Below are 24,586 nucleotides of genomic sequence, written 5' to 3'. Positions count from 1 at the left end.
CTGTCGCAGACCCTCGTTAACCTCGAATTCTTCTGTCCATATTTTCCCAATCCTTATTCTCGCTGTATTATTTTCATGTAACTCCATAATCCTTCAGCAATCTTCGAACTAATCCTATTTCTTTCATCTTTTCCCATTGTTTTTTTGCGGGTTCTTTATCGTATGCGTTATTTAGGTCAATCAACGCAACAAACGTATCCACTCCAAGATTTGGCGTTTTTCACATATTAATTTCATTGTAAAGATATTGTCTATTGCTGACCTTCCAGCTCAGAATCCTACTTGCGCTTCTTGCTGCTTGTGAAGTTTCTTTCCTTACCAGATTTTTCAGTACCTTTTAGTACAGTCTTCCAACGAAAGGGATCACTGCCAGTCCTCTATAATTATTTGCATAATTAGGCAACCTTTTCTTATGAACTGCCTTATGTAAAATATTTCCCGTTTAGTGGAACATCTTATCCATTTAATACTCTTTCAAACTGCCTTCTCATCATCTCCAACAATTTAGGTGGACCAAACTTCATCAGTCCTGGATATATTGATCCACATCCTAGTGCCTTCTTCATATTACATATCCTCAAAGCCAGTTGAAGAACTTTTATATGTAAACGCCGTAATTCATACTGTTACATCCTCACCTCTCATTCATGTAAAAACTCAGGCTGATTTTTTTGGAATAAATCCTTAGCATACGTTGTCCATTGAATATGACTAATATTATTATGACGTAACTTTCCACTGCTTGACACTCGCATTGACTTAACTGTTGTCCATGCCTCAGCACTATCCTCCTCTCTACTTATTCACACATTTCTTCCCACTCCTTGTTTTTCCTTTTTAACGCTTAGTAATAATAATAATAACAGTAACAGTAACAGTATTATTGTTACTGTCTAGGCCATACGGCAGTTTAGTAACCATTACACAGTTACTGTTGCGTTGTGCTGTCAATTACTTCGGTTATCTGTTGCGAAGTGAATAATGAAGCAATTTCTGCTCCACTGCGGGATCAACCTCCAACTAGAAGAAAGCAGTTTTAAGTATTTGAACATATGTGATACATATGTCTCACTTTTAACGTTACAGATGTATGGAGCAGAGTAAAAAGTATGTGCGTAGTGTGTAGAATGTGTGAGGAAGATGAAGTTCTTACCTTCGTTGCATAAGCTGTAACTGTCGCCCAATTCTGTGAAGTTACTGCTAGTATTTGAAAAAAGCATGTAATTATTGGTAACTTACGCTATCAGTATCTTACGAAATAGTAATAATAGCGATTGTCTTTTAGAAATAATTTATTTGCATGACCGAAACACATTCTACATCTACATCTACATCCATACTCCGCAATCTACCTGACGGTGTGTGGCGGAGGGTACCTTGAGTACCTCTATCGGTTCTCCCCTCTATTACAGTCTAGTATTGTTCATGGAAAGAAAGATTGTCGGTATGCCTCTGTGTGGGCTCTAATCTCTCTGATTTTATCCTCATGGTCTCTTCGCGAGATATACGTAGGAGGGAGCAATATACTGCTTGACTCCTCGATGAAGGTATGTTCTCGAAATTTCAACAAAAGCCCTTGGAACGCTTTTGTATTTTACCTCTCAGAAAATCTCACACGAGTGTTTGCCCTTGAAAAAATAAAGCACGTTTAACGTATGGTCATGAGTGCCTTAGCGCTAACAGACAACTAGAGGTATAAATGTTTTATAACAGTTTTAACACATGAGCATTCAGAATGATACACTCACTCATACACTTCGACAAGAATCAATATTTCCGCTCAGTATTTGCTGTTGGTTGGTTGGCTGATTTGGGCGAGGGGACCAACCAGCGAGGACGTCGGTCCCATCGGATTAGGGAAGGATGGAGAAGGAAGTCAGCAAGTCGGCCGTTTCTTTTCAAAGGCATTTGCCTGGAGCGATTTAGGGAAATCACTGACAACCTAAATCAGGATGGCCGGGCGCGGGTTTGAACCGTCGTCCTGCCGATTGCGAGTCCAGTGTGCTAACCACAACGCCACCTCACTCGGTTCAATATTAGCACTAAAGCATAATTACACTAACAAAGTAATAATGAGACTTGAACTGGATAAAACATACGCCTCTTTACAAAAGCCTTAATATTAACTTGGGCGTGTTCCGATTTTCAGGAATACTGATCCACATTAAGAACTCATACCAAAATAAGAGCCCTTACCGAAAGCTATACAAAGCTACAGGCAAGCACTCAAAACAAATTTCATTTGCAAGCCCTTAGCGAAAAACAGGGTTTTTCGCAAATCGCATCCCACACTCAATCACACGCAAGACGAGATGCTCACCACTTATTTCTACACCGGACGTTGGTGAAATAAGTATTGCACTCAGGACCACGTCCACCAAACGAGGCAGCAGAAAAGAAAACTGTATCAATTCAGAATATGGAACCCGTGAGCCTCGCGGAGTGGACGCGCGGTTTGAGGCGCCATGTCACGGATTGCGCGGCCGCTCCCGCCGGAGGTTCGAGTCCTCCCTCGGGCATGGGTGTGTGTGTTGTTCTTAGCTTAAGTTAGATTAAGTAGTGTGTAAGTTTAGTCCCTTAGGAATTCACACATTTGGAACCCGCGACCACGAAGGCAGAATAAACAGTAATTTTTCAAATGCCGCTGGCACGATCTTCACGGAAAGGATCGCTACCAGAGCACAGTCCTGGGTGAATTACCGTCCGAAACAGCAAACAAGACAAAACCTCGCAGAGGGGCGCTCACATGATTAAATACCTCCATAGACCCGCAAGACTACCCTCTCCCGAGACGCCAGGGAATCCGACGCTGAAAAACGAAGACCATAGAAGTTCAGCGAGCGCCGAGAATCGATATGAATGCACGCACGACTCATATAAAGCAATTCGTTTGCCAGTGTGTATCTGCTGCAGTGCGATGTCCATCGAGTTCAGCCATTCAGTCGCTTCGGTTGCTGCAGCTAGCAGCTCGTCCCGAGTCTCTTACAATATCCCGTGTATATACTCCGTCACTATATGCTGTACCGTTCGTTCTGAAGTGCCACAGTCGCACTGAGGATTTGAGCCAGTTTCCACTTACAGTGCGTATCTATCATTCTAGCATTCCCTATTTTGATTCTATTTAGACGGTTCCATGATTTCCAAGACAAAGGCATTCCTGAAAGGGGTTTGATTGGATCACTGCAGCACGTGTAGTTGTGGTTCTGAAAGGATGCCCATTCTGATCTACAATATTCTTTCAAGCCATAGGTGGGTCGATAGTACTTCCAGATAGGTTTCCTAAATTTACGGCTGTTATGATGTGATTGAGAAGGATGTGAGACAGGTTTGTACCCTATCCCTGATCTTATTTAATCTGTACATCCAGAAAGCAGTAAAAGAAACCAAAGAAAAATTTCAAGTAGCAATTGAAGTTCAGAAACAATAACTGAAAGCTTTGAGATTTGCCGATGACATTGTAATTCTGTCAGAGTCAGCAAAGGACTTGGAAGAGTAGTTGAACGTAATGAACAGTGTCTACAAAGGAGCATATAAGCTGAACATCAACAAAAGCAAAATAAGGATATTGGAATGTAGTCTAATTAAACCAGGCGATGCCGATGGAATTAGGTTAGGAAACGAGACTCTAAAAGTAATAATGAGTTTTGCTATTTGGGCAGCAAAATAACTGACGATGGCCGAAGTAGAGAGGATATAAAATGTAGACTGGCAATGGCGAGGAAAGCATTTCTGAAGAAGAGAAATTTGTTAACATCGAAAATATATTTAAGTATTAGGAAGTCTTTTGTGAAAGTATTTGTGTGAAGTGTAGCCATGCATGAAAGTGAAACTTGGACGATAAACTGTTTAGACAAGAAGAGAGTAGAAGGTTTTGAAATGTTGTGCCACAGAAGAATACTGACCATTAGATGGGTAGATCACTTATTAATGAGGAGGTACTGAATAGAATTGCGGAGAAAAGAAATTTGTGACACAGCCTGTCTAGAAGAAGGGATGGGTTGATAGGACACATTGTGAGACATCGAAGGATCACGAATTTGGTACTGGAAGAAAGTGTAGGTGGTAAAAATCGTAGAGTGAGACCAAGAGATGAATGTAGTAAGCAGATTCAGAAAGATGTAGGTTGCAGTAGTTATTCGGAGACGAAGAAGCTTACACAGGATAGAGTAGCTTGTAGAGCTCTATCAAATCATCTTCGCACTGGAGACCACAACAATAACAACAACATGGGGTAAGGAATTCGGTGTATTGTTTATTGGATGAGCTTTGGTAACCGAGAAATGGCTGATATTGTTCCACTCTCAAATCACCTGCAGCTGTCGCCTAAGAGCGGAGGGGAAATGGTCGAGAGAACAGGTAGCCACCGAGCAGGCATGGTTTTGAGTGTTTCAGATATTAGCCTCACTGTATCGTTAAGGTGTACATCTATCTTTTCAACATGAAAACTTCTAGTCCAGACAGGGGTACAATAATCAGCAACAGAATAGACCAGTGCCTGTGCCTCTATGCGCAGTGTATTTGAGTGTGTTGCCACCTTCTTCCTGCATTTTTTTAATCAAACTGTTCCTTAGAACACATTTCAAATTCACGTCCTATTTGTGTCCATTGAAACATGAACTTTTATCACTTGCCTTACACTGTTATTCTTAGCAACAAACTGTTGATGAGCTTCTGCTCTCTTAGCTATACTGATGCCCACTAACATTACATCTCCAGGAACGACAGCAATGACAAAAGTACTGTAGTTGGCGATCTCGGCCTCAGCTCGCTAGTTATGTTCCGAATCCCCTGCGAATGTGTAGTTAACCACACTGCCTCACAAAAACAGTGAGTCACCCTGGACGATGGGAAGAAACGAAACGAAACTTCACGGGCTGAGAGAGCATGTGATGTTATTCCAGTGATTTTATTATTATTATTATTATTATTATTATTATTATTATTATTCTGACTGGTTGGACGGTGTCCGCCATGAATTCCTTTCCTGTCCCAACCTCTTCATCTTAGAGTAGCACCTGCAAACTACAATCTCATCTACAGGGTGATTCAAAAAGAATACCACAACTTTAAAAATGTGTATTTAATGAAAGAAACATAATATAACCTTCTGTTATACATCATTACAAAGAGTATTTAAAAAGGTTTTTTTTCACTCAAAAACAAGTTCAGAGATGTTCAATATGGCCCCCTCCAGACACTCGAGCAATATCAACCCGATACTCCAACTCGTTCCACACTCTCTGTAGCATATCAGGCGTAACAGTTTGGATAGCTGCTGTTATTTCTCGTTTCAAATCATCAATGGTGGCTGGGAGAGGTGGCCGAAACACCATATCCTTAACATACCCCCATAAGAAAAAATCGCAGGGGGTAAGATCAGGGCTTCTTGGAGGCCAGTAATGAAGCGCTCTGTCACGGGCTGCCTGGCGGCCGATCCATCGCCTCGGGTAGTTGACGTTCAGGTAGTTACGGACAGATAAGTGCCAATGTGGTGGCGCTCCATCCTGCTGAAATATGAATTGTTGTGCTTCTTGTTCGAGCTGAGGGAACAGCCAATTCTCTAACATCTCCAGATACTGTAGTCCAGTTACAGTAGCACCTTCGAAGAAAAAGGGACCAAAAACTTTATTGGCTGAAATGGCACAGAAAACGTTCACCTTTTTCGTAGGACTCTCAATACAAAAAAAAATGGCTCTGAGCACTATGGGACTCAACTGCTGAGGTCATTAGTCCCCTAGAACTTAGAACTACTTAAACCTAACTAACCTAAGGACATCACACACATCCATGCCCGAGGCAGGATTCGAACCTGCGACCGTAGCGGTCTTGTGGTTCCAGACTGCAGCGCCTTTAACCGCACGGCCACTTCGGTCGGCACTCTCCATACAGTTGATTGTGGAATTTGCAGCTCTCTGCTAGCTCTGCGAGTCGATTTTCCTGGGCTGCGAACAAATGCTTGCTGGATGCGTGCTACATTTTCATCACTCGTTCTCGGCCGTCCAGAACTTTTCCCTTTGCACAAACACCCATTCTCTGTAAACTGTTTATACCAACGTTTAATTCACCACCTATCGGGAGGTTTAACACCATACTTCGTTCGAAATGCACGCTGAACAACTGTCGTCGATTCACTTCTGCCGTACTCAATAACACAAAAAGCTTTCTGTTGAGCGGTCGCCATCTTAGCATCAACTGACGCTGACGCCTAGTCAACAGCGCCTCAAGCGAACAAATGTACAACTAAATGAAACTTTATAGCTCCCTTAATTCGCCGACAGATAGTGCTTAGCTCTGCCATTTGTCGTTGCAGAGTTTTAAATTCCTAAAGTTGTGGTATTCTTTTTGAATCACCCTGTATTGCAGTCTGTCTTCCTCTACAGCTTTTACCCTCTAAAGCTCCCTCTAGTACCATGGAAGTCGTTCTCTGATGTCTGAAGAGATGCCCTATCATCCTGTACCTTCTCCTTGTCAGTGTTACCCACAAATTCCTTTCCTCTCCGATTCTGCGCAGAATATCCTCATTCCTTACCTTATCAGTCCACCTAGTTTTCAACATTCGCCTGTAGCATCACATCTCAAATGTTTCAATTCTCTTCTGTTCCGGTTTTCCCACAGTCCATGTTTCACTACCATAAAATGCTGTGCTCCAAACGTACATTCTCAGAAATTTCTTCTTCAAATTAAGGTCTATGTTGATACTAGTAGACTTCTCTTGGCCAGGAATGCCCTTTTTAATAGCGCTAGTCTGCTTTTGATGTCCTCTTTGCTCCGTCCATAATTGGTTATTTTACAACCTGGGTAGTAGAATTCCTTAACTTCATCTACCCGATGTTAAGTCTCTCGCTGTTCTCATTTCTGCTACTTCTCCTTACTTTCATCTTTCTTAGATTTACTCTCAGTCCGTATTCTGTACTCATTGGACTGTTTATTCCATTGAGCAAATCATGTAATTCTTCTTCACTTTCAGTTAGGATAGGAATGTCATCAGCGAATCGAATCACTGATATCCTTTCACGTCAAATTTTAGTTCCACTCCTGAACCTTTCTTTTATTTCCATCATTGCTTTCTCAATGTACAGACTGAACAGAAGGGGCAAAAATTTACATCCCTGTCTTACACGCTTTTTAACCCGAGCCCTTCGTTCTTTGTCGTCCACTGTTATTATTCGCTCTTGGCTCTTGTACATACTGTATATTACCCGTCTCTCCCTATAGCTTACTCCTATTTCTCTCAGAATTTCTAACATCTTGCACCGTTTTACATTGTCGAACGCTTCTTTCAGGTTGACAAATCCTATGAACGTGCCTTGATTTTTCTTTAGTCTTGCTTCCATTATCAACCGCAACGTCAGAATTGCCTCTTTGGTGCCTTTAACTTTCCTGAAGCCAAACTGATCGTTATCTAACACATCCTCAATTTTCTTTTCCATTCTTCTGCATATTATTCTCATCAGCAACTTGGATGCATGAGATGCTAAGCTGATTGTGCGATAATTCTCGTACTTGTCAGCTCTTGCAGTCTTCGGAATTGTGTGGATGATAGTTTTCCGAAAGTCAGATGGTATGTCGCCAGACTCACACATTCTACACACCAACGTGAATAGCCGTTTTGTTGCCACTTCTCTCAATGATTTTAGTAATTTTTAAATCTTATCGATCCCTTGTGTCTTATTTGACCTTAAGTCCTGCAAAACTCTCTTAAATTCTAATCCTAATACTGGATCCCCTATCTCTTCTAAATCGACTCCTGTTTCAGTGATTACAAAATAGAATGAAATTTATAGATAACTTTGCAGTATGAGACCTTTCATTATAATGACTAAACTCCCACTTTGGTCTAGATACATGCACTAATTCGGCTGGGAAGGATGCCGAAGGCCATTGCATCCTCTCCGGAGGCAAGATGGCCCAGAACGGCTGTACAGGCACTGAGATGAAGTGACGGCCGAACTGGTTCCACAACATGTTCTATCATGGGTAGGCCGCAGGAGCACTTACATATCACACGGACAGTTCATAGATACACGTACCATCTGTAGATGAGTATTGTTCTGTTCAAAAATGACGCTACGATACTATCGCATGGGAAAAGATTATGTCTGTGATGTACCACTGTGCCCGCATCTCGTGGTCGTGCGATAGCGTTCTCGCTTCCCACGCCCGGGTTCCCGGGTTCGATTCCCGGCGGGGTCAGGGATTTTCTCTGCCTCGTGATGACTGGGTGTTGTGTGATGTCCTTAGGTTAGTCAGGTTTAAGTAGTTCTAAGTTCTAGGGGACTGATGACCATAGATGTTAAGTCCCATAGTGCTCAGAGCCATTGATGTACCATTGTGCCGTCATTGTTCCCACAGTCACTACGAGCGTTAACCTGAAGTCGTACCCTGTAACTACCCACAGCAGCCAGGACTTACACTGCTGTTCTCCTCCAACACACTGGAAGAATGGGAGCTCTTCCCATGTCTCCGCCATACACAACGACGGCGGTCATCCCGTGTAGTGCAGAATCGCGATTTATCACTGAATGCAGTGTGACGCCATTCATCAACAGTCCTAGCTTCCCGTTAACGGCACTGCTCCAAACGCATCTATTTCTGTTGAGGTCTTAATTGCAGCCTAAGTCTGGGATGGTAATCCCTAATCCGGCTGCTGTTAATCTCCGGCCAAGAGTGCGGGGTAACACAAAAAAAATATGAAACTTCCTGGCAGATTAAAACTGTGTACCCGACCGAGACTCGAACTCGGGACCTTTGCCTTTCGCGGGCAAGTGCTCTACCAACTGAGCTACCGAAGCACGACTCACGGCCGGTACCCACAGCTTTACTTCTGCCAGTTTCTCGTCTCCTACCTTCCACTTGCCCGCGAAAGGCAAAGGTCCCGAGTTCGAGTCTCGGTCGGGTACACAGTTTTAATCTGCCAGGAAGTTTCATATCAGCGCACACTCCGCTGCAGAGTGAACATCTCATTCTGACAAAAAAAATAGTTCAAATGGCTCTGAGCACTATGCGACTTAACTTCTGAGGTCATCAGTCGCCTAGAACTTAGAACTAATTAAACCTAACTAACCTAAGGACATTACACACATCCATGCCCGAGGCAGGATTCGAACCTGCGACCGAAGCGGGGGTAACACAGAACATTGCAGGGAATCCGTTACTAGTTCTTCGATGGCAGGCGCATATGTGAAGGGGTTACGATTTGCTTCGTGCACAATATGGCAGTAACCAGGTATGTGCGACCAGAACTCTGACGACGAATATGCCTACCGTCACGTTACCATGCAGTCTTACCTCGGACAACTGCCACCTTTCAATGTCCCTCAGATCTGGATATTGCACAATTCGACTAGCGGCCAAATGCTGACACACAGCGAGATTCCTTTCAAATTCTGTCAGGTGCTGATAAAGCTGTCTCACATGAGTGCGTGGCAGTTAGTGTGTTTCATAGTGATCACTCAACATCTGATACTGATCACTCCCTATATATGCCCTACGAAGCCTGGTAACAACAGTAAAACGGAATAACACTAATTTCATTCTACCTGTCACAGAGAACTGCAACTCTATTGATCTGCATACTCGCCGATGGTATGCAAGTGTACCAAGTCACATAAACATCCGACCATGTCTTCTGCATGCTTCAGTCCTTTTGTCACTTAGTCGTCCGTAAACCAATTCTGTGAACTTTTCTCCTCACATCCTCTCTCAAACGACTTGTAACATGGCGATAAAGTTGTTTACTGATTGTCATATGAACAAGGATGAACTCTTTATGAACAATCCCATCACTATCAAAAAAGTAAAAAAGCAAGGACTGTTGACTTATCGAACTTTTTCGGACCGAGTTGGTCAAACACTCCTTCATTGCGATTATTCCAGTTTAGTTTGAGGGTCGTAGGCATCAACCCACATTCATCGCCAGTCATAACCTTGAAAGTCTCGAACGTCTTTGAGGAGTTGTTCAATTTCCCTACAAACTTGCACGTGAAACCGCTTCTGATTGGCTTGAAAGAGTCGTGGCAGCGCCTGCGCCGGAATCCTTCTCATGTTTGTTCTGACTCACTGCGTTGATATGTACCATATAGTATTCCCAAGGTATTGCAGAGGCCTCCGATGAGCCGTCTACGATACTGTGAAATTCGATTCCTCACTTTCTGAATATTTTCTGGCGTGATGCCAATTGAAGGCCGATCGGAACGGTCCCCATCATCAGTCTATAGTAGCCCCGTTTCTGAACCTTTATACAAGTCTTAAGTCTTGGTCTCACATAGTACGTTGTCTCCAAAAGATTGAAAAACTTGCTTCAACATCTGTTTACGTTTTCAAACATAACCTGACACAGACACGCAGCTCTTTCAGGTCAGCAATCGAAAAACTGCAAACGACAGTGGAAGTACGCTCACCAATAACTAAGCAAACCTCTTAGCTCGCTCTACAGCCGACTAACGACAGTCGCGCTCTGACGGGCTCCAGATTTCCCGATACATCACAGAGATCGCGCCACAAGATTGACAACGATGTACGAGAAATTATGATCCAAAACAAGAAGCTATTTAATATTTGACAGTTTCTCGAGACACAGGAGGAAATATCACTAAAAATCTGTTATTTTTTAAGAAAATTTCGATAGGAGTTTTCATACAGAACCTATGGACAAATAAACATTTAAGGTGATTTTAAATTGAAGGGTCATGTACCTACCTTCCCCAAGTCTCATCCAACACCATCTCATTCATTCCGCACACCTACTTCTCTTCCTAGAGAATCTTTAGATCCAATAAGTTAATCGCAAAACCCAGTCCCGGCACACAATATCTCGCTCACTAATCACCAAGCCAGGTACTCAGGTGCAACACTACATCCACATTTCACCTTGCATACACCTTCATTGTCTTATCTACTTTCTCCCGACGCAGTTTCAACGAACTCTAACTTCCCAACTATGAAATCTATCCTGAGATATATCCGTCTTTTATGTAAATTAAAGGTGGAGAGGGGAAGCTTCCCAACTATGAAATCTATCCTGAGATATATCCGTCTTTTATGTAAATTAAAGGTGGAGAGGGGAAGCTTCCCAACTAAGAAATCTATCCTGAGATATATCCGTCTTTTATGTAAATTAAAGGTGGAGAGGGGAAGAAATGAAAGGAAAGGGGAGGGATCACTGCTGTCAGCTGCATTGGGACATTACGCAGAATCGGCGGCGACGAGTGAAAATGTGTACTGGACTGGGATTCGAACCCGGTATCTCCTGCTTACTAGGCAGCTGAGGACACAGTGTTATCGCAACTGCACGGGCTACCTCGGCGCGCCTCACGGCCGATCCACACTCCCATCAAGCGCCATCTATCTGCAGCCGCTGTCCATTTCCTCCATACCCACTCTTCCGAGACTTCCACTGGAGTTCGGACATATTTGTGCACCTGCACTGAAGAGGGTGGATTCATTGCTGAGCTAGGCTTATCAAATTATATGAATGTGTAGTGTCTGTTCTTTCGGACATATCCGAAAGAACAGACACTACAAATTCATACCTTTCTTTCTCTCCCTAGTCACAACGCTCCACCTCACACCATCCTTCCAATAAGTGTGGGTCATACAGACTTCGGGTGGTACCTCGTATACACCCTCAATCAGTTTATAAACAGTTCACCACTTCCAGTTTCTAGCGTAATCTAGTTAGACACTGATTACACACATAAACAAAGTGATCGAGACGAGATAGCGCCCAATAGGTATGCAACACACCTAACGTACAGGTAACGTGGTTACGATCTTACCTGACCAAGTCTACTAGGAAAACTACCATTGTTTACATTTACTTACGATACTTTATAGTACCTTACGGCAATTTTACAATTCTAGTGGAGAGACACCTAACAGTCTGCGCCCAAAAGCCAACCTCGTAATACTAAACAGGACGCTTCCGGGTTACTCATTCTCCCCCTGGTGTGTGCGTCCCGACAGTGTTCATCCATCGTGTGGCCGGAGCACTTGAGGCCGCGAAGGAGAAAGCCACTCGCCGACGAGCGCGCGGGTTTTTCTTCCTTTTTGCGCTGCTCCCGGGTGCGCTGACGTAACAGGAGCGGTCCACCGCAGTAGGACGCGGCACACTTGTGCGGTTCCGCCAGTCACCGACCCTGCGACCCGACAGCCTTTCCTCCCGGGGCCGACTGAGCTCCGAGCCGGCACACGTTGCTGAAATCACCCTGCAGGCTGTGGCGGTACGCAATGAGTACCACATTTCGGCCTCTTCCGCTAACTCTGTGGTAGATACACCTGCGTTTGCATTTCTTGACAAAACCAACTGCGTATCTGGCCTTAGAGGGAACCAGCTAGGTCACCTGCCTATAAGCCCCTTTAAAATTACTTGTAGACTGACAGCTATATACGGTGTAGTGGGGTGAAGCTCACGCGTGGAGACGCGTCATGGATTCAGCGAATTTTGCGATATCTGTAGCTGCAACAATTATCCGCAGTTACCAAAACTTCACCCCACGACTACAGTTACCGCCTTCACAAAAAAATGGCTCTGAGCACTATGGGACTTAACTACTCAGGTCATCAGTCCCATAGAACTTAGAACTACTTAAACGTAACTAACCTAAGGAAATCACACACATCCATGCTCGAGGCAGGATTCGAACCTGCGACCGTAGCGGTCACGCGGTTCCAAACTGAAGCGCTTAGAACCGCACGGCCACACCGGCCGGCCCGCCTTCACATTCAAGCAACTTGTATTCCTCTTTGACCATTCATTGCGCTCTGTAAATTTGTTTGTTTTCATTTCTCACGGTCACGGGAATTATTAATTTACCAGCAACCCTCCCACACACTGCCGATACTTTAAAGAATCGAACTCCGTTGTAAAAGAAGCTGCAGCAGCTTCGTTTTGATATAAGCTAGTTTTTCAGCATCTCAGTTTTTATGACGTCATTTCTCCTGCACTTTATTGCTAATAATTTCTAGCTTTAATGATTTTCCAGCCTCCTCTTCTTTCTCAAACACCATCCTGCCTAACTTCACCACAATGTTCTAGTTTATATTCACAAACCCAACATCTCTTTCAATTATCTTGTTAACAGAGAGCAGTGGGCCACCAGGAAGTCTTTCTTTCGTGAAGTGGGCACTTGACACGCAAACCAGTTTATCTCGATTGACCTTGTCCATGCATGGTATTTCCGTGACCGAGAGCGGCTTCGAGCGTTTCCATTCATAAGATTTTACGACTTTGCTCCTGACTTTTTCTAGTATCACACAACAAACAACAACAACAACAACAGCTCTATGTTAGTAAGTGGCTAAGGTCACTCGATCGCAGTTGCTGGTTGCCTGTCTAACGGCTTTCAGGGGCAACAAAAATTTGATTTTCACTATTTCATAATTTTTGATCGAATTTAATCTACTCGTTATGAGATACAATCTAACATTAAAGGTCTCACAATAAGCCAGATATTTAAGTCAGACACTACTTATATGTGTTGACGCAGCGTAACTCATGGCGCACAAATTGCTCAGACAATACCCGTCCTGTATTTGATAACAAGGCTGCTGAGTAACTTTCAACTAACGTTACACATAGTTTCAAACTTTACAGAAACTTTTTCTAGCCAGCACACCAACAAAACAATGAGAGGAAAGGAGTTAATCGTTTAATACACTTCCGCTTTTCATACGTAAACTTTAGCTTCAAGCGTGAAGTTTTAATTTATTATTTCTTTACTACTAACTCCACTCGCTCCTTATCTTGCAGACCCCGAAACTCTTCTCCGACCAAGACCACGCTTTCTTACCATCTTTCCTTAAATTATACACTGAGGTGACAAAAGTCGTGGGATAACTGTATGTACATACACAGATGGCGGTAGAAACGTGTACAAAAGGTATGAAAGGGCAGTGCAGTGGTGGAGTTGTATTTGTACTCAGTTAACTCATATGAAAAGGTGTTCGAAGAGGTAATTATGGCCGTACGACGGGAGTTATCAAACATGGAATGCGGAATGGTAGCTGGAGCTAGACGCGTTCGCACATTCCAATTTGGAAATCTTAAAGATCCACAGTGTCAAGGGTAAGTCGAGAATACCAAATTTTAGGCATTACCTCTCACCATGGCCAATGCAGTGGCCGATGGCCTTCACTTAACGACCGAGAGAAGCGGCGGCATGGAGTTGTCAGTGCTAACAGACAAGCAACACTGCGTAAATAATCGCAGAAATCAATGTGGGACGTACGACGATCGTATCCGTTAGGACAGCGCGGCTAAATTTGGCGTTAATGTGCTATGGCAACAGATTCTGATGCGAGATAAGCGGATTACCAAAATACGTACATATGTTGAGGATTCGATACGTCGTCATGTCCGTGGTTAACGCCGCTGCTGACTGAGAGAGATCACTTAACCCTGGTTGATCAGGAAACGGAGTGATATGTCAATTAGGGACATAGCGATCTGTTTCTCGTAATCAAATTCTACACACGACTTCTTAGCTCCTGACACGCGAGTGTTGCAACGTGCGTCGCGTTTAACTCTAAATACGCTCGGGACGGAAATGGGTGGATGCGATGTACTCGTATATGTACAGAAAAACGAATCATTACAATTTCAGAAAAACTGAATGATTCATTCAAGAGAAAGGGCTTCCAAATTGAGCAAGTTAGTAACGGGTTAGTCTACCTCTGGACCTTATGCAAGCAGTTATCCGGCTTGACATAGATTCACAGAGTTGTTCGATGTCCTCCTGAGGCATATAGTGCCAAATTTTGTCCATTTCCTATCTTCAGAATCCCTAGGTGGCTGGAGGGCTTTGCCCATAAGGCCCAAATGTTCTCAATAGGACAAAGTTGCGGCGGCCTTGCTCGCCAGGGTAGGGCTTGGGAAGCACAAAGACAAGCGGTAGAAACTCTCGTCGAGTTGTGGGCGTGCGTTATCTTGTTGAAATGTAAGCCCCGTGTGGCCCACCATGAATTGCAACAAAAAAGTGTAGAATATCGTCGATGTACCGCCGTGCCGTAACGGTGCCGCGGATGGCAACCAAAGTGGTCCTGCTGTGAAATGAAAAGCCATCCAAAATTATCACCTCTGCTGTCGAGACGTATGGCGGGCTCTCCTGAGCGTCTTCAGACACGTCTTTGCTGGTCATCTGGGCTCAGTTCGAAATAGGACTCATCACTGAAGACAACTGTACCCCAATCAATGACATTCTAGGCCCAAGGACGTATCTGCAGACCCTTCCAGAATAAATAATCGAATTTTTCTGAAACTGTCATAATATTTTTGTCTGCACACTTACATCACCTACCGATTTCCGACCCATTTGGATATTTCTTTCGTGATGCTTCGTCGTTCTTTTTTTTTTTGGTCTGTCTTTAAGGTACACGTCTTGTAGTACGCCTGTGGCAGAGTTCCAACTCGGAGCGGGTGGGAATATAATTTATCCTTAACGTTTAATTCTCATAAAATGTACACCTCATTCCAGTAGCAAAAAAATTACCCGCTTGTACAAAATTCGTTAACGTCATCAGGAAATGAATTTCGCAAACTTCCCGCACGTCGTCTTAAAAATGTGGTGTCGTAAACAAAACTACAATCAAAAAACTAGCTCCTATAGACAGGTCTGATGCCAGTTCCATCTTTTTACAATTAAACAGATTCACAATTTTGGCGACTTGGATGAAACGTAAGCTTCTGCTTCTGTGCGGGGTGTGGTAACTTTGCTCGGTGCCACCGCTTGTCGAAGGAGTTGTTGTTGTTGTTGTGGTCTTCAGTCCGGAGACTGGTTTGATACAGCTCTCCATGCTACTCTATCCTGTGCAAGGTTTTTCATCTCCCAATACCTACTGCAACCTACATCCTTCTGAATCTGTTTAGTGTCTTCATCTCTTGGTCTCCTTCTGCGATTTTTGCCCTCCATGCTGCCCTCCAATACTAAATTGGTGATCCCTTGATGCCTCAGAATATGCCCTACCAACCGATCCCTTCTTCTAGCCAAGTTGTGCCACAAACTTCTCTTCTCTTCAATTCTATTCAATACCTCCTCATTAGTTATGTGAACTACCCATTTAATCTTCAGCATTCTTCCGTAGCACCACATTTCGAAAGCTTCTATTCTCTTCTTTTCTAAACTCTATATCGGCCACGTTTCACTTCCATACATGGCCACACTCCATACAAATACTTTCAGAATCGACTTCCTGACATTTAAATCTATACTCGATGTTAACAGTTTTCTCTTCTTGAGAAACGCTTTCCTTGCCATTGCCAGTCTACATTTTATATCCTCTCTACTTCGACCATCATCAGTTATTTTGCTCCCCAAATAGCAATACTCATTTACTACTTGAAGTGTCTCATTTCCTAATCTAATTCCCGCAGCGTCACCCGATTTAATTCGACTGCATTCCATTATTCTCGTTTTGTTTTTGTTGATGTTCATCTTATATCCTCCTTTCAAGACCACATCCATTCCGTTCAACCGCTCTTCCAGGTCCATTGCTGCCTCCGAATTTTTAATGTGAAAACGCTTAAGGCTTTTTAAATTAAACAAGTTTTATTAATTTTCTACTTCTTTGTCCTTTATTTCTCAACATAGTCACCCTGGCGGCGAACACATTTCTCCCAACGAGAGACCTTTTTCTGATATCGTCACTGCAGAATATTTGACTTTCTTGACGGAGAATAACGTCACCTCAGCTTGCACCGCCTCATCAGTATCAAAGCAAATTCCGCGTGTTCATTAAGTTTTGGAAAAATGGAACTCGGGACTGTATGGAGGATGATCGATGACAATGAACCCAAGGCGTCGGATTACTGCAAATGTCGCAGTGTTCGTGTGCGCTCTGGCATTGTTGTGCTCTATGTGAAGACGAACCCTTCGAATTCGAAAGTCGATTACAGCACGCTGCTTCTCAGGCACTGACGTGATCACGTTACACACCGCCATGTTACACGTTACACTTCGGAGCCCTCTGTCGGCAGAGGGTTGCAACTTGTCTCAGTGAAGCGCGAAAGTCGATCGAGTAGTATGCACGATATGAAATATCTCAACTAATACTGATAACGGAATAAAAACGTTCTGAGGCTTTACTTTTCAGCACGCCCAGGTCATACTGAACAGAGTAGAGATGTACCCACGTTCCATCTTAAGTGTAGTGCGCGGTGTTACTGCGCAATGAAAGCGTGGGAAGCGGCGGCGGAAACTACCTTCTCGGGTACACACAGTGGTTTTCTGTTAATGTCATTAAATTTGTTAATGATGAGGAACAGTTCTGGTGGGGTGTTGAAATCTATCATGTGGGAATCATTGCAGGTCGGACACGATGATGAGCGGGGTAGGCTTCAGAATATCTACTCGAATGAAGAAGAACCAACGTGCACACAATAAATACGCCACCGGCGATGCTGTTAAACCTGATTTAGTCAGACGTTATGAACACTACAAGGAAATACATTGCTGGCCATTAAAATTGCTACACTAAGAAGAAATGCAGATGATAAACGGGTATTCATTGGACAAATATATTATACTAGAACTGACATGTGATTACATTTCCACGCAATTTGGGTGCATAGATCCTGAGAAATCAGTACCCAGAACAACCACCTCTGGCCGTAATAACGGCCTTGATACGCCTGGGCATTGACTCAAACAGAGCTCGGATGGTGTGTACAGGTACAGCTGCCCATGCAGCTTCAACACGACAACACAGTGACCGGCGTATTGTGTCGAGCCAGTTGTTCGGCCACCATTGACCAGACATTTTCAACGGGTGAGAGATCTGGAGAATGTGCTAGCCAGGTCAGCAGTCGAACATTTTGTGTATCCAGAAAGGCCCGTACAGGACCTGCAACATCCGGTCGTGCATTATCCTGCTGAAATGTAGGGTTTCGCAGGGATCGAATGAAGGGTAGAGCCACGGGTCGTAACACATCTGAAATGTAACGTTCGCTGTTCAAAGTGCCGTCAATGCGAACAAGAGCTGACCGAGACGTGTAACCAATGGCACTCTTTACCATCACACCGGCTGATACGCCAGTATGGCGATGACGAATACACGCTTCCAATGTGCGTTCACTGCGATGTCGCCAAACACGGATGCGACCATCATGATGCTGTAAACAGTTCCTGGATTCATCCGAAAAAATGACGTTTTGCCATTCGTGCACCCAGGTTCGTCGTTGAGTACACCATCGCATGCTCTCCTCTCTGTGATGCAGCGTCAAGGGTAACCGCAGCCACGGTCTCCGAGCTGATAGTCCATGCTGCTGAAAACGTCGTCGAACTGTTCGTGTAGATGGTTGTTGTCTTGCAAACGTCCCCATCTGTTGACTCAGGGATCGAGAAGTGGCTCCACGATCCGTTACAGCCATGCGGATAAGATGCCTGTCATCTCGACTGCTAGTGATACGAGGCCGTTGGGATCCAGCACGGCGTTCCGTATTACCCTCCTGAACCCACCGATTCCATATTCTACTAACAGTCATTGGATCTCGACCAACGCGAACAGCAGTGTCGCGATACGATAAACCGCAATCGCGATAGGCTACAATCCGACCTTTATCAAAGTCGGAAACGTGATGGTAGGCATTTCTCCTCCTTACACGAGGCATCACAACAACATTTGACCAGGCAACGCCGGTCAGCTGCTGTTTGTGTATGAGAAATCGGCTGGAAACTGTCCTCATGTCATCACGTTGTAGGTGTCGCCACCGCCGCCAACCTTGTGTGAATGCTATGAAAAGCTAATCATTTGCATATGTTCCTCCTGTCGGTTAAATTTCGCATCTGTAGCACGTCATCTTGGAGGTGTAGTAATTTGAATGGCCAGTAGTGTATGACGAGAGTACTGCAAAGTTAGTACAACGCTACGGCTTATGTCTAAGTCGAAGCAACGACTGTGTAGAAAAGTAGCTGGAAAGTGTAGCAAATTGTTGCAAATAAAACGTTTTTTAATTTTCGCTGTGTTTCCATTTCGTGACCCTTCTGACTTTACTTTCCGAATGGCCCTCATGTGCTTCTGTATAAATGAAAGCGAACGTTAAATTCGTTTCTAAGATGTGTGTTACGCTCGTTGCAGGCCGGCGCAGTATTCTGAAGGGCGTGTGCGGCAAGTTCCGGCCGGGTCTGCTCTCCGTGATCATGGGGCCGTCCGGAGCCGGCAAGAGCAGCCTCATGAACGTGCTGGCGGGACTCGTGTAAGTGACCTGCCTCTATTTTGTAGTGTTGTGTTAAAAAGGTATCGGCGCCTCCCTGAATACGTGAGAACCAGTAACATCATTTCCTGATTCTTTAAAGAATCGATCTCCCATGTATAAAATAGACAAGTCTCTTTTCTTTAGAAATGCTGTAATGTCTTAAATGTTTCATAATAAGGATAGTTACATCTTAGTACTTACCGCCTGCAATTGGAATAAGCCCTGAGCTGCGAAGGGTAGCCGCATGGTCTCACTCACCTTGCCACGGTTCGCGCGGCTGCCCCCGTCGGAGGTTCTAGTCCTCCCTCGGGCATGGGTGTGTATGTGTGTGTGTGTATGCGTGTGTGTGTGCGTGTGTGTGTGTGTTGTCCAAAGCGTGAGTTAGCTTAAGTTAGATTAAGTAGTGTGTAAGCCTAGGGACTGTTGACCTCTGCAGTTTGGTCCGATAGAAACTTAATACAAAGTCAGACGCTTTGAATTTTCAGCACAGTTGCAACAGCTTATGGAAGAGGCCGGGTTTTGTGAGAAACTTATGTTTAGTGATGAAGTAACATTGCTTGTGAATGGCACAGTGAATAGCCACGATGTGCGAACCTGAGGGACAGAGAATCCCCCCGCTATAGCGCAGAACATTCGAGATCCGCCAAAGTTAATGTGTTTTATGCAGTCCCGCAGTTTAAAGTTTACGGTCCTTCTTCTTCGGCGAGAAGACCGTTACAGGATACGTGTATCTGGACAATCTGGACATTCGGGAAAACTGGCTCATGCCACAACTGGAGAACAACATTGCGGACTTCATCTACCAACACGATAGCGCTCTACCCCATTCCCATCATGATGTTCGTGAATTCTTAAACAGAAAATAGAGAAACAGATGAATCGGTCGCGATGGAGTTGATGATCAGCAATTCATGTCGTGTTGGCCTCCACGCTCTCCCGACCTAAGGCCAAGCGTTTTTTTTTTTTCCCCCTCTACCAACAAAACTACCAGAACTACGGACTCTCATCAACAGTGCTTTTCAACAGGTTAATAGGGACATGCTGCGCCGAACGTGGGAACATTTTGATTATCGACTTGATATCTGCAAAATCAGCAGGTTTAGTGAACATGTGGAGTATCTGTGATATGTCAAAAAAACTTTGAGTTTTTCTGTGTCTGTGCAAAGTCATGAGACAATATATCAAATAATATAGGTACACCAAATCTGTGAAATTGCTTCAATCATTTGGCGTGACAATGTGATATTACTCTTTTGAAACAGGTTGTTGGTCCGCTGCTCTCTCATTGGCTAGTTAGAACCAGCAGCCTACACACCCCCGTTCTTTCTCATCATACCTCACAGTGAGCGCTAACACCTTGCTGCACGAAACACCTAAGTAAAGCGCTGGCCCTGATTCAGCCTTTTGTCCTTTAGTACACTCGCAGAAGGCTTTTGGATATGCGGAATGGAATGGAGTAACGTGTCTTTATGTATTTTAAATCCATTCTCTTTATGTGAAGCAGGCTGAGGCAAATGGCACTGATGGAATGGCACGAGAATCCAGAATCAGGAAATGCATAGTGGATGGTTTCTCATTGCCAATACTGATGTTTTATTTACGTATTGAAAAGGAAATGAGAGAAGTAAATGAATACTTCGATGCGGGAGTTGATTCTCGTGGAGATAAAACCGGCGTGATCGGTACGCCGGCAGGATAGCAGTGCTCGCCGAAAGTGAACAGGAGTTATGTCGAATGGTGAACCAAACGGGATGTGACACTATGTCATTAACAGTAACATTATATTGACAATAAAATAGCATCTCTCTATGCATATGGTGACGTAACCGTTTTTGTGTAAAAATCGTGTGAAAACAGGTGAACGTGAAATTTAAAAAGGTATGGAAAATAGTGTGTATAATTACAATGAAAAAAGAACAGACATCAAAGATGCAGAACTGACGTAGCACATGAAATTCTGTCAAATGATAAGTGGCATTAAAAGTAACCAACATGTAGCAATCCAGTTCAAAAGTGACGTGCTCTCAGAAATAAATCGAAACCCGCAGAAGAAGATACATTGCTGTCAAAACATGTTTGTGCAAACAGACAAAGGAATGTATTGTGTTTTAAGAAGATGGAATCTAAAAACCCAAATTCAGTAAAAAAAAAAAAAAAAAAAACATTCTAAACCCAGGATCGCACAAGAATTTCCTTATTATCAACGAACTGTTTCGTCAGACTTCGCTGTCATCCTCAGGTCTTCTTCCTGACAGCAAGGTCTGTCGAAACCGGTTGATAACGAATCGCTCCTTCTCATTTCTCAACATGAGAAAATCCAGTCCAGAATTAAATCGCAACAAAAAATGGTTCAAATGGCTCTGAGCACTATGGGACTCAACTGCTGAGGTCATTAGTCCCCTAGAACTTAGAACTAGTTAAACCTAACTAACCTAAGGACATCACAAACATCCATGCCCGAGGCAGGATTCGAACCTGCGACCGTAGCGGTCTTGCGGTTCCAGACTGCAGCGCCTTTAACCGCACGGCCACTTCGCCCGGCTAAATCGCAACACAGGATAAAAATATCAACAGGCTTCTAAGCCCAGCAAGATGATTAAATCACTGATACTGATACTGTTGAACTGCTGTAAACTACAAAACTTTCACGGTGAATGCTTTAACCGATTATTCATAAAAATTCGGCAGTTTGCGTCTTTGCAGGCCACATGTGCGGCACTACACGTCTGATAACCGCCAAGCTCAGGCACGACACCCTCTAGCTAACGGTTACGTCATGCTCCGTGCTCTCGAGAGACACAACTATCGATATTGTGCCGGGGCGGGCGACGATATTACATTATGCTTAAAAGCGGTAATGCCTTTTCTCCACAGGCACATTCGGAAGTTTGTATTCTCAAAATTTCAATGATTTTCAGGATCTCAGATGACTCATTCCCATCGTTTGTAATTGGGAGGAAGTTGCAATTAAGCCTCGCATTTCAGCTACATCTACATGATTACTCTGCAATTCACAATTAGGTGCCTGGCAGGGGGTTAATCGAACCACCTTCAAGTTATTTCTCTACCGTTGCACTCTTGAACGGCGCGTGTGAATATGCGAGCACTTAAATTTATCTGTGTGAGCTCTGATTTCGCTTATTTTATTGTGAAGATCATTTCTCCCGATGTAGGTGAGTGACAACAGAATATGTTCTCAGTCCGCTGAGAAAGTTGCTGATTAAAATTTTACGAAAAAATCCTGCTGCAACGGAAAACGCTTTTGTTTTAATGATTTCCAATCCAAATCACGTATCATGTCAGTGAGCTCTCTCCCATATTTCGCGATAATACAAAATGAGCTGCCCTTCTCTGAACTTTTCTGATGTACTCCGTCAGTCCTACATGATGCAGATCCCACACCGCACAGCAGTACTCCAGCAGAGGGCGAACAAACGTGGTGTAGTTTGTAATTGGTTTCGATCATCTGAAGCCTTAGAAGACGGTAAATGATTGCGTCATCTACAAACAATCTAAGAGACGGTTGCTCACGTTGTCTCCTACATTTTTTACGTAGACCAGGAACAGCAGAGGGCCTATAATACTTCCTTGTCGGTCATCAGATATTACATATGTTTTACTCGATGACTTTCCGTCGGTTAATACGAATTGTGACCTTTGTGATAGGAAATCATTAATCCAGTCACAAAACTGAGGCGATACTCCATAGGCAGATAATTTGATTAGAAGACTCTTACGAGAAATGGTGTCCATAGGCTTCTAGGAATCTAAAAGTATGTAATCAATTTGATATCCCTTGTCGACAGCACTCTTCACTTTCTGCGAATAAAGAGCTAGTTGTGTTTAAAAAGAACGATATTTTCTGAATCTGTGTTGACTATTTGTCAATCAATCGTTTTCTTTAAGGTAATTCATAATTTTCTAACACAGTAATTGTTCCAAAATCCTACTGCAAATCGACATTAGTGATATGGGTCTGTAATTCAGCAGATTACTCCTGTTGCCTTTCTTAAATATTCGTGTAGCCTGTGTAACTTTCCAGTCTTTCCAGAAAGGCCCGTACAGGACCTGCAACATGCGGTCGTGCATTATCCTTCTGAAATGTAGGGTTTCGCAGGGATCGAATGAAGGGTAGAGCCACGGGTCGTAACACATCTGAAATGTAACGTGCACTGCTCAAAGTGCCGTCAATGCGAACAAGAGGTGACCGAGACGTGTAACCATTGGCACCCCATACAATCACGCCGGGTGATACGCCAGTATGGCGATGACGAATACACGCTTCCAATGTGCGTTCACCGCGATGTCACCAAACACGGATGCGACCATCATGATGCTGGAAACAGAACCCGGATTCATCCGAAAAAATGACGTTTTGCCATTCGTGCACTAAGGTTCGTCGTTGAGTACACCATCGCAGGCGCTCCTGTCTGTGGTGCAGCGTCAAAGGTAACCGCAGCCACGGTCTCAGAGCTGATAGTCCATGCTGCTGAAAACGTCGTCGAAATGTTCGTGCAGATGGTTGTTGTCTTGCAAACGTCCCCATCTGTTTACTCAGGGATCGAGACGTGGCTGCACGATCCGTTACAGCCATCCGGATAAGATGCCTGTCATCTCGACTTCTAGTGATACGAGGCAGTTGGGATCCAGCACGGCGTTCCGTATTACCCTCCTGAACCCACCGATTCCATATTCTGCTAATAGCATTGGATCTCGACCAACGCGAGCAGCAATGCCGCGATACGATAAACCGCAATCGCGATAGGCTACAATCCGACCTTTATCAAAGTCGGAAACGTGATGGTACGCATTTCTCCTCCTTACACGAGGCATCACAACAACGTTTCACCAGGCAAAGCCGGTCAACTGCTGTTTGTGTATGAGAAATCGGCTGGAAACTTTCCTCATGTCAGCACGTTGTAGGTGTCGCCACCGACGCCAACCTTGTGTGAATGCTCTGAAAAACTAATAATTTGCGTATCACAGCATCTTCTTCCTGTCGGTTAAATTTCGCGTCTGTAGCACGTCATCTTCGTGGTGTAGCAATTTTAATGGCCAGTAGTGTACTACAAGACGGAAATTGTGATAAATCGTACTGTAGTGTTCATATCGTCATGTTGTCCCCGGACAGCCCAAGAGTGGAAGTCGCCTTCGTCGATGCGCTGCTGTTAGTTTACTTAGAGAAGCACCACAGAATTTGCTCCGATCGTACACTGCAGCGAAATTCTGTGTTTATCTTCGTCGGACGATGTTATGTAACTGGCGACGCTATTGGAGCTTTCCCCGTCTTATTTCCCAATAAGGCTACGAGAGGTCACACCACGATGGGCGGACCGGGAAGTCTTCAAACCGCCACAAGAGGAACGTCGTGTGTTACGCAACTGCACCTGGACTCTG

The 24,586-nt window shown here is 44.0% G+C and overlaps 1 protein-coding gene across 1 annotated transcript in view; it reads left to right on the top strand.

Annotated features, from left to right (window-relative positions):
• The window catches only part of LOC126416663 (ATP-binding cassette subfamily G member 4-like), a 340,566-nt gene that overhangs the window by 198,117 nt on the left and 117,863 nt on the right, over window positions 1–24,586 (top strand). Inside the window, exon 2 of the mRNA XM_050084463.1 lies at window positions 19,072–19,189. Coding sequence (XP_049940420.1) covers window positions 19,072–19,189 — 118 coding nt within the window. The remainder of the gene's footprint in view (window positions 1–19,071; window positions 19,190–24,586) is intronic.

This window comes from Schistocerca serialis, chromosome 8 (assembly GCF_023864345.2).
Source record: "Schistocerca serialis cubense isolate TAMUIC-IGC-003099 chromosome 8, iqSchSeri2.2, whole genome shotgun sequence".
Classification (NCBI taxonomy): Eukaryota; Metazoa; Arthropoda; class Insecta; order Orthoptera; family Acrididae; genus Schistocerca; species Schistocerca serialis.
Note: the sequence above shows the minus strand (reverse complement) of the source record. Positions and strands in the feature narration are given on the sequence as shown.